Below are 16,189 nucleotides of genomic sequence, written 5' to 3' on the forward strand. Positions count from 1 at the left end.
TAGGTTTTCTGTATCAAGCTCCTCATAATTCTTACATCCTGCAGGGGTGGAGGCAGTAGGGAACCTGTCAACTAAGAATTCTATGTCTGGCAAAACTGTCCTTCAAAAATGGGGGTAGGGGGTATGTGGCTGGACGTGGTGGCTCATGCCTGTAATCCCAGTACTTTGGGAGGCTGAAGCAGGAGGATTGCTTGAGCCCAGGAGTTCAAGATCAGCCTGGGCAACATAGGGAGACCTTGTCTTTACAAAAATTAAACAATTAGCCAGGCATGGTGGCTTGTGCCTGTGGTACCAGCTACTTGGGAGGCTGAGGTGGGAGGATCACTTAAGCCTGGGAGGTCAAGACTGCAGTGAGCTGTGATTGCACTATCGCTTTCCAGCCTGCGTGACACAGTGAGACTCTGTCTCAAAAAAAAAAAAAAAAAAAAAACAAAGGAGAATTTAAGACATTTCCAGATAAAGAAAAGCTGAAGGATTCTCTTACCATTAGACCTGTCCTACAAGAAATGCTCAAGGTAGTACTTCAGGGTAAAGGACACTCAACAGTAACTCAAAGCCAAATAAAGAAATAAAGATCTTCAGTAAAGTTAAATACACCAGCAAACAAAAAAGTTGATACTACTGTAATTTTGCTTTATAGCTCTACTTTTTCTACATGATTTAAAAGACAAATGTGGGATGGACATGGTGGTTCATTCCTGTAATCCCAGCACTTTGGGAGGCCAAGGTAGTTGGATCACCTGAGGTCAGGAGTTCAAGATCAGCCTCGCCAACATGGTGAACCCCCGTCTCCACTAAAAGTAGAAAGATTAACTGGGCATAGTGGTGTATGTCTGTAGTCACAGCTACTAAGGAGGCTGGGGCAGGAGAATCATTTGAACTTGAGAGGTGGATGTTGCAGTGAGTCGAGATCATGACACTGCACTCCAGCCTGGGTGACAGAGGGAGACTCCGTTCCCCCCACCCCCGAAAAAAAAGAGAAATGTGTAAAACATAAATCTATATTATTGGACACACAATGCATAAAAATGTAATTTGTGACGTCAGTAACATAAAAGGAGACAGAGTTGTATAGAGGCAGAGATTTTGCATGCTATTGCAGTTATCAATTCAAATTTAGGATGTTAAACATGAGCCCCATAGTAATCACAAAGAAAATAATTTTAGAAGGTTCACAAAAAGAAGTGAGAGGGGAATCAAAACCTTTTACTACAGAAAAATCAACTAAACATGAAAAGAGGCAGTAGTAGAGGAAATAGGGGACAAAAAAATAATAAGACAGGCAGAAAATAGTTAATAAAATGGCAGAAGTAAATCCTTGTCAGTACTTTAAATGGATTAAACTTTGCAATCAAAAGTCAGAGACTGGGCCAGGCAAGGTGGCTTACACCTGTAATCCCAGCACTTTGGGAGGCCGAGGCAGGCAGATAACAAAGTCAGGAGATCAAAACCATCCTGGCTAACAAAGTGAAACCCCGTCCCTACTAAAAATACAAAAAATTAGCTGGGCATGGTGGTGGGCACTGGTAGTCCCAGCTACTCAGGAGGCTGAGGCAGAAGAATGGTGTGAACCCAGGAGGTGGAGCTTGCAGCGAGCCAAGATCACACCACTGCAATCCAGCCTGGGCGACAGAGTGAGACTCCGTCTCAAAAAAGAAAAAACAAAAAGTCAGAGATTGGTAGAATGGAGTTTTTCAAATGATCCAACTATATGCTGTCTACAAGAGACACACTTCATGCCTGGTGTGGTGGCTCACACCTGTAATCCTAGTACTTTGGGAGGCTGAGGTGGGAGGACCCCTTGAGGCCAGGAATTTGAGACCAGTCTGGAGAACATAGATAGACTCCCATCTATACAAAAAATTTAAAAACTAGCCAAGTGCGGAGGTGCCAAACTACTTGGGAGGCTGAGACAGGAGGATTACTTAAGCCCAGGACGTAGAGGCTGCAGTGAGCCAAAATTACACCACTGCTGTCCAGTCTGGGTGACAGAGTAAGACTCTGTCTTCTTAAAAACATGAAATATACTCAGATTTCTGAAATTTTTTTCACTTAGCAATATTCCTTGGGATTTTTCCCTGTTAATACATAATCTCCCCATTCTTTATCACCACTACATGGTGTTATATAGTATTGGTTACCAGATCATCGATCCACTATTCCTTTATTGATGATGTTAGTTCCAATTACAATTATCAATTGTACAATCAATTACAAGTAATACTGCAGTGAATGACCTTATGTATATACCCTTTTCCACCAATATAAGTCACCAGATGTGGTATATGCATTTTTTATTTTAATATGTGTATCTAGACTGCCCTCCATAGGGACCCTAGGAATTTATATTCCCACAGCAATGCATCTGTGCTGTCCTGCCATAACCTTCACTCAACAGTGTCTTATCAACTCATATCTTGTCATATATTTAAAAGGCATTAATATTTCCCTTTCTGTGAACAGTTTGCTTATACTGCTTCCCCTCTGTCTTAGTCCATTTGGGTTGCTATAACATGTACCACAGACTAGGTAGCTTATAAACAACATAAATTTATTTCTTACAGTATGGAAGGCTAGGAAGTCCAAGATCAAAGTGCTGGTAGAGTTGATGTCTGGAAAGGGTCCATTTCCTGATTCCTAGATGGCCATTTTCTACGTCCTCACATGGTGGAAGGGGCAAGGAAACTCCCTGGGGCTTCTTTTATAAGGGCAATAATCCCATTCATGAGGGTTTGCCCTCATGACCTAATCATCTCCCAAAGGCCCCATCTCCAAATACCATCACATTGGTGATTAGGTTTCAACATATTAATTCATACACATTCAGATCATAGCACCCACTTCACTTATCTGTTGTTTGTTCTTTTCTCATCAATGCCTAGGAAGTCTTTATATTTCGGGGAGATTCGCCTTTTGTCTATAATATAAGATACAAGTGCCTTTTCTCAGTCTACCTTTGGATTTACTTGTTTTTGCTTTGCAAAACATTTTTTTCTAACATAGCAGATTTTGTCAATCTTTTATGACTTCTGGATTTTGCATAGTTTTTGAATAAAGAGTACTTTATCATTCCAAAGTAATACAGGATATCATTTGTATTTTTTCCATACTCTTATGATGTATGGTAGGGATCCAACTTAATTTTGTTTAAAATGACAACCTTCTTGCCAGTATTATTTATTAAACAATCCATCTTTTTTGTAACTGACTTGAGTTACTACCTATAGCATATACTAAATTCATAAACATGTATGGGATGATTTATGTAGTTTTTACTCTGTATCACTAGCTATTCATGCATCAGCTCCACACAGTTTTAATTCGACAGGCTTTCTATTATATTATGTCATACGATATTATAAAATAATACATTTTTATTTCTGGTGAAAGTACCCTCCCATAATGCTCTTCCTTTAAATCAGAGATTTTCTTGCGATTCTTATTTTTCCAAATATAATTCAGAATCAGCTTATTTCTTTAAAAAACTATTAATGTTCATGTTGGAATCACATGAACTTTATAAGTTAATTTAGGATAAATGTTAAAGGAATATATATTTCCATTTCCTTATAATGTATAAAGGAACTCTGTAAGAATACATAAAAAGCTAGTAAGACTGGTTATGTGTAGTTGGGGAGTAGCAGTCGTGGGAACTAGGCAGATGAGGAATTGTAGAGGAAAAATAAAACTTTTCACTATCTGCCCTTAATATTTTATTATTGAAACACCTAAATATATTCCCTATTCAAAAATACATACATAACAAGGAAATAATAAATGACCTTGCCTTTGAAAAAAGAAGCTAGCAGGCATAGGCTGGCAACAGTAGACATTCCTATTTCAGTTCTCTCCACATAGCTTCCCTGGTATTTTAAAGATGACCAGAATGTTGAGAGAGAGGGGCTTACAAACTCTCTGGTGTCTTCTTTCTGAGATCCCCTTACTGCACTGGTATTTTCAGGGCCAGTGCCTTGCCAAAAATGAAGTGTACACACGCTTCATGAGGTAAAAAACCGGCTCATGGCAATTTTCATTTTTGTTTCAATAATATGTCTTTCTTTTACATGGCCCTACTCAGATAACATTAGAGTTCTGAAGAAAGATAAGGTAACCACTGGTATGACAGAAGCAGGGTATAGGAGGCTCAAATCAATAGAAAATAAATAAAAACTAGGCCATTTCAACATGTTAGAAAAGAGAAAAACAAATCACTATAATAAAGAGCAGTCAACAAAAAACACATATAAAACAAGATGGATGAGTATTAGCCTCTGATAATCATGAAGCAAAATCTGACATGTGGGTTTGAACTCACAGACTTGGTTCCAATAGGAAATAAATCTTTAACAGAAAGACTGAAAAAAAAAAAAGGATGGAACCAGTAAGACTAAACATCACAGTTAGCAGAATAAATGTGAAAGTGTTTAACACCCCTGGTAAATATCTGGAGTATAGCTACTCTGTGTGGATGATTCAGGGTACAAATTCAAGTATAAACTGCTAGAGGATCCACTAGGGTTAGGAGAAATATTTCCGCATGTCGGAAAGCCTAACCAGAAGAGCCATCACGCTGCCACACCATGATGAGCCGAGGGGTAGTTAAGACCTGGCTAAGGTTCTCCTCAGGAAGAAACTGAATTTGCTCTTAATCACAGACAAATGGTCAATTGAGGGCCCAGATTTCTGCTCCATATAGCACAGACTCAATACTTTTACTCCGTTAAATGTTTAAGGAAGGCGTAACCAAAAGCCCACTATGGCACATTTGAAAAAAAGAGAGAGAAAACTCAATAAAGCTTCCATTAGAATGCCTAGCTTTAAGCAGTGTTGCTTCCTGATGCACCCTCCAAGCTAAACTATTTATGTAATGGAGACCAAAGTAATGGAATAAAAGTACTATATGGAATCATAAACTATGAAACAGCCATAAGTTGGAGAAAACCTGTGTTTAAAAAAATTGTAAGAGTTCTTTATGTAAGGATGTTAAAAGTAGTCCATTTGTCAAGTTTTTTTTTTTTTTCCAATTTGACTCGTTTGTGGCATTTCTTTTTACTAAGAAATATTTCTTTTTTCTAAGTATTATAATCACATTCATTTTGCTTTCTTTTGTTTATATGCTTGAACTATTCTTTCTGTATCAGAAATTAGATAAAAATTATATTTTGTTTCCCTCCTTTCTTTGCTTACTTAAAATTCTATGTACACTGTACTAAGAATTTTCACATATATATGATTCTATTCCCAGTTTTTCTTCTGGTGTTTTGATGAAGCCCATGAATTTAATTGTAAATTTCTGCATTTATTATCTATAAATGCTCACCTCATTCTTCGCGGTTGACATGAAAATGTGCTGCTCAGCTCTCCCTTCAAAAAACCTATTGTGAGGAAGTCCTGGTTCTCCCTAGGCCGCTGATCCCAGCCAATGACTGGGCATGGAAGCAGTACTAGAGTCAGCTCATTCCCACTCAGTGATTGACATTTCCAATGGTAATCTTGGTTTTGGAGCTCCCCATCATCCTAGCCAAGACTTTCTTGAAGCTGCATTGCATTCTGAAGCTCTTCTTACCCAATTCTCTGACTACCCCTGATACCTTTCCCCTTTATCCTTCACAAGTATTTTCCTTAGCAAATGTATTGCATATATGATTCTGTCTGCTTCTAGGGAATCCAAAGTGACATAGTTGGTACCTGGAGTGGTCTGAGAATGTATATGGTAAGATGAGGTTAGGAGACTGGCTCACTCATGCTCGGCAGGCAACGAGAAGCCCCTTATTAAGCAGAATGTGAATCATGGAGTCCTTGGCATAGGTGATAGCTTAATTGCTGAAATTTTCATTAGTGGAGACCTGGGAAAATGTCCTGGTAGAGGGAAGCACCTTTACTAATGTGATAATTGAGGCATTTGAAGGTTTTGGGAGGAACAGCACCTACAGGGACAGTTAAGTCAATGGGTTATTGCTCAGCTGTATGAATGTCCTGTAGATAGAGGATGAGAAGCTGAAGGCAGTTAACAGACATAAGCTAAGTTTTACAGCCACAGGACCTTTTAGGAAGCTTACAAAGAGGAACTTTACCTTCAGTGGGAAGTAAGTTCAGGATTTAATAACTAGGGTTACAGAGCACCAGAGGTGTTTAAATGCTTAGCCAAGGCAGGTCTATTACTCTAAATTTAGGACCCTTATGTGAAGCTCGGGACTCTGAAACATGGGTTGGGAATATACACAGAACTGGTCTTGTTATTCACAATGGGTTGATAGGCCCCAAAACAACAGAGGCCAGGTAGTGGCACATAATTGTCAGAGTTGCTTTACCATTAGAGTCTTAGGGGTAGCCAAACGGTCTTCACGGCAAGGAATAGTAGAGATAGATAATAGAATATGGTGTCTCTAGGGGAAAAATACATGGGATACATGGGCAGGGAATTACTGTGTTACTTAACATATACAATCAGAAGGCAAGAATGGAGGAGCAGGAGGCTGAGAGCCGTAGCCCAACAAAACATTGCAATTCCTTGCTGATTTCCCAGATCTGAGACTATGTTCAGATCTGGAACCCATTACCTAAAGAGTTGGCCAATTTCCCAAGAGAAAGAACCCTGCAACGCAATCATAAATATATACAGTACTGCAAAGCTTTGTTCAGTTCTCCCCTGAGATTTACCAACATTTACTAATGCAATTGTTGCTGTTAAAAGGAGAATAACCAGCCATTTTGAGAACTATTTGACATTGATACATGGAGACTCGAAGTATTTTCAAGGCCTTCTCAGTGGGAGCACGCAAAGACTAAGTAGTAAATGGGGTCCTAGCCAAAGTAGGTTCACTGTGTCCATGGATCCACCCTGTTGGACCATGAGTACTACTTTAGCCAGGACCCTGTGGTCATTTCCTGAATGTATAATTGGAATTTATATACTTGAAAACTGAAGTTAGCCTCAATTGGGTCCTTTGCCTGTGGGGCAAGAGCTATCACAGAGGACCAAGGCCAAGTGGAAGACTTTGAAACTGCCTCCCTAACTGCTGAAGATGGTAAATTACAATTTCTTATCCCAGGGGTGATGGAAGGTATTAGTGCAACCATTAAAGATCCAAAGAATGCAGGGATAGTGGTCCCTATCACGTCACTTTAATTCATTAGTCTGGCCCTGCAGAAACCAGATGGATCTTGAGGAATATCAGTACACTACAACAAGCTCAACCAAGCAGTAGCCTGGACCGCAACTGTTGCGCCAGACACAGTTCCATTGCTAGAGCAGAGTAGTAAGGCCTCCGGTACATGTCCACGGGCTTAGTGAATGTGTTCTTTCCATTCCAATCAGAAATTGTCTGCATTCACATGAAAGAGACAAAAATATTCATTTGCTTCTTGGCTGTGGTAACTCTTTTGCTGTGTGTCATAAAATAGTCCAAAGAGATCTAAACTATCTAAACATCCCATAGGATATTATGTTGATTATGTTGAGGACATCATGCTCATAAAGTGGTTATCACACTGGAGGTCTTGGTGAGACACATGTACTCTAGAGTATAGGAAATAAGCCATTAAAAGACTAGTAGTCTTGCCACTTAAGTACACTTTTTAAGAGTCCAGCAGTCACGGCTATGACAAGACATGTCAATCAAAATAAAAAACACATTGCTGCATCTTGTATTCCCTACTGCAAAGAAGGAAGCTCCTAGTGCCTGGCAGGCTCTTTGGGTTCTGGGGGCAATACATTTCACACTTAGGGATACTGCTCTGGACATATACCAAGTGATAAAAATGGTAGCCAGCTTTTAGCAGGGGGGTGGGGTGGGGGTGCTAAATAAGAAAGGGCTGTGCTATTACTGAAAAATGTATGGATTTGTTAGAACAAAAAAATGTACGAAATAACAGTCAAAACAGAAGACAAGTGGCAACCAGGAAAGTGTTTGCAAAATTAGACAGAGTTGTCTTCCTTATTATACAAGGAATACTTCTAAATTACCAAGAAAAAGACAAGCCCTTAAGTTGCATAAGGATAAAAAAATAAGCAGGAATTTTAAGAAAAATATTGAAAACTGCAAGTATTAGTTATGGCTTCATTCTCTAATTGGCCAAACCACCAAAAAATTGTTTTTCCTCAAATTCCTTATCTATGGGTAAGAGTTTTCCAGAGTTTAACTATTATCTCCACAGAGGCCTTTTCTGAGCCTTGCATGGAAGACGCATCTTTAATATTGCCCCCATTTAGGATATTTGGAAAAGGGGGTAATGAGGGAGGTAGTATAACCTCTTTTCTTACATGGTCCACTCGACGTCTTCAAGTTCCATGTTCCTTCTTGCTACTCATTTCTCTAGCAATTTGGTCACTGCTCACTTTGTCATACATCATCGGAGATTCATAGAGCAGATCCCCCCTAAAGGTGATACTGCTGTTTCTACAAAGGCCTTTGTATTTAAGATAGGGTTGGGCATAAGGAGGACCTTACTCCTTCTAGGCACCATCATATCAGGTTGTTTCAGCATCTCATATTTTTCTGAAGGGCCAGGAAAACTAAGCTGTAAAATACAGGAATTTTCCTGAATCCTCCAGCATTCTCTGGCATAAAAGAAAAAGGAGTCAGCTGAGACTACATCCCAGTTGGAGACCATCTGGTCTAAAATGAAACCACTCCCAGGCTGCAACATGATGACATGGCATTAAGAAGCATCCATAGAAGAGGTTAAAGCTACGTCATAAGGGCCAGTGTGTACCAACATCTTGAGTTTGCAGCCTGACATCTGGTCCTCAGAGCAACAATCTCAAAAGAGGAAACAATTGGCAGTTAGAGAAGGAAATGGCATAGCTACCACTGGAATTTTTGGTAATCTCAAAGGAAAAAAAAGGAAACAGTATTGGCTGAGAAGAAACACATGAGGTGAATAGGATAAGAACTTTCGGCCTTATTTTCATAAGGAGAATTGTAGAGAACTGTGAACATTTATTATAGGGACATTTCATGAGCAACTCAGGGACCCTAATGTGGAGATAAATGACTTGGAAGGCTAGGATTTTCAAACACAACCAGTAATGCAAAAATATTAATACTACTATTTGTATATACTCTGACTCTTGATCATCCTGACTGGTGTGGTCTGAAGAAACGCTTAGGACTACCAGACTGCCTCACTTCAAAAAAGAATGTAAGATGGCTTATACGGCTAGGTAAAATACAGCCAAATAACATCTGAAGTAGGTAAGAAGGAAAAAGAGATCAAGAATGAGACTAATATAAATAATACCAAAGTGCCCCGTTTTCTGGGATGGAGAACAAATTTAGCTCTAGCTTCTTATCGGCAAACATAAAAAGTCAACTCACATTGTACTTAAGACAGGAGAAAATGAGCTGTCTAGAAGAGGTGCAAATATTACAGTAAGGTCAGAATGAAATAACTTCAGACTCCACAAAAAGAGCCCACTGTGTAATGTAATCAACATTCCTACAGTTGACACAATGATGAGTTTCATAGAATTGTTTATAGAATGTCCTGCAATGCTAACCAATGGCTTCAAACTCAAGAGAAATACTAGGGGTAAGTCAGGAAGTTACTGTCCAGGTGGTCTTTGCTAAGTGCTTGCCAGACTTAATTCTCAGGTACCTTCTAAAGTATCTGAGGAAGTGATAAAAAGCAAATCCCTAATATTCCTTTATAAATACTGTTAACCATAGTCAAACCCACAGAAGATAGATATTAGCTAGCTGAGGGCTCATTACTGAAGTTCAGCCACCCTAGGGTTCTAAGAAAAACAGTGTTAATGAGACATTGAGCTGGTGTAGGAGTGACATCTTTTAGGCAAACTTGAGTTTAATAATCAGCAGTTTCTGAGGGAATACTCTAGAGTTTGACCAAGGTTCTCCTTAGGAAAAAAAAAAAATTGAATCTGTGCTCTTGCACAGAGAGATGGGCCATTTAGGTTCCAATGTTCTGTTCAATAACCTAGTCTTAACTAATTTTAGTCTGGAAAATGTTTAAGGAAGGCGTAACTAAATATAGTGGCCATTAAAAAATCTTTCCCCACCCATCAATTCCCAAAAAGCATCCATAGGAAGCCTAACTTTTGAGTACTGTGGTTTCCAGACATTCTTCCAAGTTAAATTATTTATGTAATGTATATTGAGGTATTTGAATGAAGTGACCTTCTGTATAGAATTAGGAACCAAGTGAAAATTGGAAAACAGCTTGGTGTTTCTAAACTGCAAGAGCTCTCTATACACCCAGGATTTTAATTTTTTTTTTTTTTTTTTTTTTTTTTTTGAGGTGGAGTTTCGCTCTTGTTGCCCAGGCTGGAGTGTAATAGCGTGATCTTGGCTCACTGCAACCTCTGCCTCCTGGATTCAAACGATTCTCCTGCCTCAGCCTCCCAAGTAGCTGGAATTGCAGGCACCCACCACCACACCTGGCTAATTTTTTGTATTTTTAGTAGAGATGGGGTTTTGCCATATTGGCCAGGCTGGTCACGAACCAGGATATTAAATTTTTATCAAATATTAATGTTCTAAAATGTTCCCACTGTATTTTTTCTATTTATGTTTTCTGGCATACTGAAATTTTAAATTTTCATGTAATAGATGTAGCAATTCTGGTTTTACCTTTTGGCCTTAACAGGTCATTTCTCATCTAAGAATGAGATGTTCACCTACATTTTCTACTGTTTATTTTACATGTCTTTAAACCTATTAATCATTTTATATTTCTTTTGGTATACAGAGTAAGAATGGGAATTTATTGCTCTCACTCCCCAATTAAGCAATAGTCCTGGGGCCATTTAAAGAATATTTCTACCTTTCTCCAGTAATGTGAAATCAAACCATTACCTTATTCTAGTATCTTCTGATAAAACCTGTTTTTATGCTTCTGATTCTATCCATTAATCTACATATTCTTGCATCCATTCCACACTGATATTAGCGTAACTTAATAATATATCCAAATATACAACTTTACAAGTCCCACTTCTCCCATTACTCTAAAACTTTTCCTGGATATTCTGGCCCAGGTATTACTTCTTTATAGTTCCCATTTTAAATCTTACAGTCTCTGAGAAAGGGCTCCAGCTCCATGAGCCTTATGCATTACGTACTTTGAAAGTACTGGATTCCTCAGACTTCAACTAAATGTTTTTCCACCACTTTGTCTCTCCCAATGACAGGGTCTAGAGGTGGGGATGAAATGGAAGGGGTCAAGGAAAGAAAGTGCTGAATTCTTAGTTCCAGTTTTCTCTCAACACCAGAAATAACTGCCACTATTTTCTCCTGAATAACCTAAGAAAAACACATCATGCCACTCCCAGTATTAGTTATCTTCAAAAACCTGTCTAGTCTAGTCTCATGAAGGAAGGCATATTCATTCCATCTATCAGCAGGACTTTGACCCTGTGACTTGTTAAAAACAAAACAAAACAAAACAAATACTAGCCTACTTATGAAAGAGCTACAGTCAAAAATCAAGTACTAAGGATGGATAGAAAAGAGAAAGACAAAGCCTGAGAATTAAAACAACCAAACAAACCAACAAAACTGCTAGATATAGAATCAAGCTTTATTTTTACTGAATGATAGTATAAGCTTTTAATACAACATAGGCATGTATAATATTGAAGATATTTAATTTGAAAATAAAGGGAAATACATTTAATTATGACATTTTTCTTAGTTTTACTTTGAATTTGAAATAATAATTTTAATAAATGTTTGGCTGGGTGCAGTGGCTCACGCCTATATCCTAGCACTTTGGGAGACCGAGGAAGGTGGATCACCTGAGGTCAGGAATTCAAGACCAGCCTGGCCAACATGGTGAAACCACGTCTCTACTAAAAATATAAAAATTAGCCAGGCCTGGGGGTGCACAACTGTAATCGCAGCTCCTTGGGAAGCTGAGGCAGGAGAATTGCTTGAACCTGGGAGGCAAAGGACGCAGTGAGCCGATATCACGCCATTGCACTCCAGCCTGGGTAACAGAGCGAGACTCCCTCTCAAAACAAAACAAAACAAAAGCAAAACAATTTTAATACTTTTCTACTAAGATGTAAAATGTCAGATGTTAGGGACAATTTTACTGCCAAGTCCTTGAAAAACAAAGAGTATTTTATTCAATTTCATATTCCCCCCAAATTGTTCATAATGGTTACTTTTGAACATAAATATTTGCATAATTTTTAAAGAAATTATTCCATATATATACATATATATACACACATACATATATATAGACATATATACAGAATTTGGGTATTCCAATATTGTTATATTTAGGTTCTGGTACCATACTGAATGGCAGTTAAATAGCTTCCATTTGTGTCTCCTTGTTTCTACTATGACTATTAATATGGAAAGGCAGAACAAATAGTGCCATTAAATTTTTGTAAGATTTAAAATCAGAAAATCAGGCCAGATATAGTGGCTCATGCCTGTAATCCCAGCACTTTGGGAGGCTGAGGTGGGTGGATCACTTGAGGCCAGGAATTCGAGACCAGCTTGACCAACATGGTGAAACCCCATTTCTACTAAAAATACAAAAATTAGCCAGGTATGGTGGCAGGCACCTGTAATCCCAGCTACTCAGGAGGCTGAGGCAGGAGAATTGCCTGAACCCAGGAGGCGGAGGTTGCAGTGAGCCAAGATCGTGCCACTGCACTCCAGCCTGGGTGACAGAGTAAGACTCTGTCTCAAAAAATTAATTAATTAAATAAAATCAGAAATCTACTCTGGAAATCAGTCATCAAGCACCACAATTTTGGGAACATAGTTTGGACCACCACTTCCTTTTTTGGAAACCATTTTTAGTATAAGAAAATGAGTCAGAATTCACCTTGCCAAGTAAGTTTCCCCAAATCACAATTATTCTAAGAATGAACAAATTAAGTCATAAATGTACGCAATCATTTTTGAATGTCTTTGCAGAGAAATATTCAAAGCGGTAAGATGGATTGAATTGCCAACCAAAACTGGCAATCTTTATTTCAGTCTCCACTATTAAGCTAAAAAGGTAATTTCTCTCTTGAATGATGTGAAGAATTGAATTTCTTTCAACTGTTCCAAAAATCTCTAAGTACAATACTACCTAATCTCCTGTCATACAGCAGACTCCCATGTGGTATATCCAATTCATCACGCAAAACACTGAATTGTCTGCAATGTAAGCCATGGAACACATCCAGTTTATGATATCAATGACTATATCCAGGATGCATTCTCTTTTTAAGGTTTTAGTATAAAGTCATTTGAGAATAGAATAATGAATGAACTTGGGTTCCACATCCTTGTAAAACATTATTAATTTATGTGGGCTGAATTTTTAATGCTCCTATTGGCTATGCACAAAAATGGGAAGTTTTGGCAAAGGAAAGGACGAACGATTTGACATGGAATTCAGTCAAGCAATTACCTTTTAAAGCCAGATGGTAGATTTCTGACTGTGATTTCTATTATAGAAAATCTGAATTTAGAGAACCTCTGTGGTTTTATCTCAACTTTAGCATATCTAAACATCCTGTTGAAAATCTTATTCTGAAGAATGGTATGATTGAGTAATGCAACTGGTCAGTACCTGAGTCGATGCAGAAAATAAAATATTAAGACATTTACCATATATGCAGGTGCTACATTGTGGCAACTTCCACAATAACCTTTTAAGATTAATTAAGAAAATCAAATATAAAATACATTTGTAACTACAAATACATATTTAAATTATACAAATTATTATATATATATAATTATATGTAAAAAATAGTGCTTTATATTAAATAAGAATATGTGATGAAGAAACAGGGCTCACCAGGTAAGTTTTAGGCTTGAGTTCAAATAGGAGAGAAAAGCATATATTCACTTGGGCATCACTACTGAAGATGTAAGTGCTTCCAAAAATACACAGGGAGACTGGTCATCTTTCTTTTTCAATTGTTTCATCAAGAAGAACCTTTTCAGGTGATAAAACTTACAAGCTAAATTAAAATGCACTGTACTCATTGGCAAGCTACATGAACAAGAATAATGTGATCACAGTACTTGGAAGTTTTTGATTTATAACTATACTATTCTCTACTTATAAGGCTGCAGTCTAGGAGGCAGAGCAATGAATCATTACAATTGTCTATCTGGGAAATGTCAAAAGATTAAGTAAGGGCAAAAGAAGGGAGAAAAGGAAAGAACACACATTTCTGTCCAAGAAATATTCCTCAATTAATGGAGGTATATCAGTAGCACATAAATCCAGTGCTAAATAAATTACATTTTTAAAATCTTCAAGCAAAATCACTAATGAACCATAATGCTTAAAATTCCTTGGTGGAAAGCAGATGACCCTCTGAAGCTCTGATAACTAAATGATTCTTTATTCAACTATCATTTGGTAATCTACCCCTACATACTAAGCAATTTAAAAAGCAAATTTAAGTTGAGGAAATAAATTAGATATTTGAACCAATCATTAATGGATCCAGCATTTTTGAAAAAGAACACAAAGAGTTTAATTGATACTTTGCCAATACAAAAATAAGCATCCACAGAATGTTTATTTACTGTTTAAATTACTCCATATTTTCATATACTGTGAACAGAAAATATATTTTACCCGACACATAGTAAAAGCAAACAAGTGCAATCTTTCAAACATTAAAATCATAATCAAATCTGTACAACAGATAAATAAATGTATACCTCTAACAGCCTGTAAAAAGAAAAAAAAAAAAAAAAAAAAGCAAAAACATTTATTGACCAAATTCACCAGTTTACTTAAAATTCTACTTACGGTAATACAGCCCAATCATAACAACTTGCATGTTTACTACACTGTACAAGTTTAGACTGATAAATATTTAAAATAGGAGGTGGGTAATAGGAAATACCAAATGGTTATAAAGAGTTTTCCAAATATTGGAAATAATATACGAAAATTAATTAGTGGGGATAACATATTAAATGGATCCACAGGGTAACTGGTATTACACTGGTATAGCTTGAGGAAAGGAAACAGGTAAACGTTTGGATTGGAAAAAAAATTTTGGCTTTTTATAAAAAGAAGCAACAATAACATCAACAATGACAAAACCCTGTACTGGAGCCTCAGAACTATTCTGTGAGACAAAGTGTACAAAGATTTCGGCTTGCATACCTGAAAACCACAGTTAGGAAGAAAAATCATTTCAGAAAACATAACATCAGAACAAGAACACATATAAATTAAAGGCATACTGTTTATCATTCCACTTCATTGCACATATAAGAAAACAATACTGCCGTCATTCTTGAGTAAGAAAGTTTCCAATGAAATAGGAAGTTCCACAATGAATATAGGTGCAGACAGTCTTATTACCACAAATTTAGTTATATCAAAACACTCAGTGGTGTCACTAAGTTAATTAAATTATCTATATTCTTACTGGAAAGGTAATCATTTCCCTGCCTTCATATGTTAACTTAAAATCATTTACAAATGGAAATATAGATTCAGTAGAAAAGACTTCACATGCAGTTCTATACAATGCATTCCGGTTTTTTGTTTGTTTAGTATTTCACATTGGATATGTACATTTCTAATATATACAACCACACATGTTCAACAGATATCACAGAACTGTCCTCTTGCCACAAACGTTTATATTTACATATACATTTATATCTCCAGATAGATGCTTTTCTCTTCTAGAGACACACAAAGTAAGCCTGAAGAGTTTAGGTTTTTTAGAATTTTTGGAACCTAATGTTTTGATTTATCTTGAATGGATGATAAGATGAGGAGTCCACAAAAAAATGCAGCTATACATGCCAACCTTTTCAAGAGAGAGGAGTTATCTTTAGGAATAATAATCTGTGCAAGATCATTAGTGATCTGAGAAATTTCATGTGCCACACAAACAAATATGAAAGTGCTGACAATGATGTTGAGCATAGGGTTTCCAGGTATCAGTACCAAGATACCCCTTGTGTCCGCTGCCAGCCATATGTGATACTGGCAAATAAACAGCTAGGAGAAAAAATATTTAAGTCAGATATTTATAGAGGGTCCATGAATAAATTATAGTTTTTCCTAATTTAAACATTTGATCGCATAGTAACATTAGAAGGCTTTCCTAAAACCATTTTATTCTGTCTCACTATTGGCCCTGAAAAGTCCACTGCAGTCTACTCCTTAGAACTCCAACTGCTAATACAATCTCTCTTATAAATGAGACCAAAGAAAATAATAG

The 16,189-nt window shown here is 37.2% G+C and overlaps 1 protein-coding gene across 4 annotated transcripts in view; it reads right to left on the reverse strand.

Annotated features, from left to right (window-relative positions):
* The window catches only part of CASD1 (CAS1 domain containing 1), a 124,180-nt gene that overhangs the window by 61,349 nt on the left and 46,642 nt on the right, over positions 1-16,189 (reverse strand). For 2 of the 4 annotated variants that reach the window (XM_005550190.5, XM_065542327.2), the window contains one exon: positions 14,446-15,966. The exons of the other annotated variants lie outside the window; for them this stretch is intronic. In XM_005550190.5, the coding sequence (XP_005550247.1) occupies positions 15,700-15,966 (267 nt within the window). In that variant the 3' untranslated portion in view covers positions 14,446-15,699. Of the gene's footprint in view, positions 1-14,445; positions 15,967-16,189 lie in introns of those variants that run through there. 4 annotated transcript variants of the gene reach the window in all.

Source organism: Macaca fascicularis, chromosome 3 (genome assembly GCF_037993035.2).
Source record: "Macaca fascicularis isolate 582-1 chromosome 3, T2T-MFA8v1.1".
Lineage (NCBI taxonomy): Eukaryota > Metazoa > Chordata > Mammalia > Primates > Cercopithecidae > Macaca > Macaca fascicularis.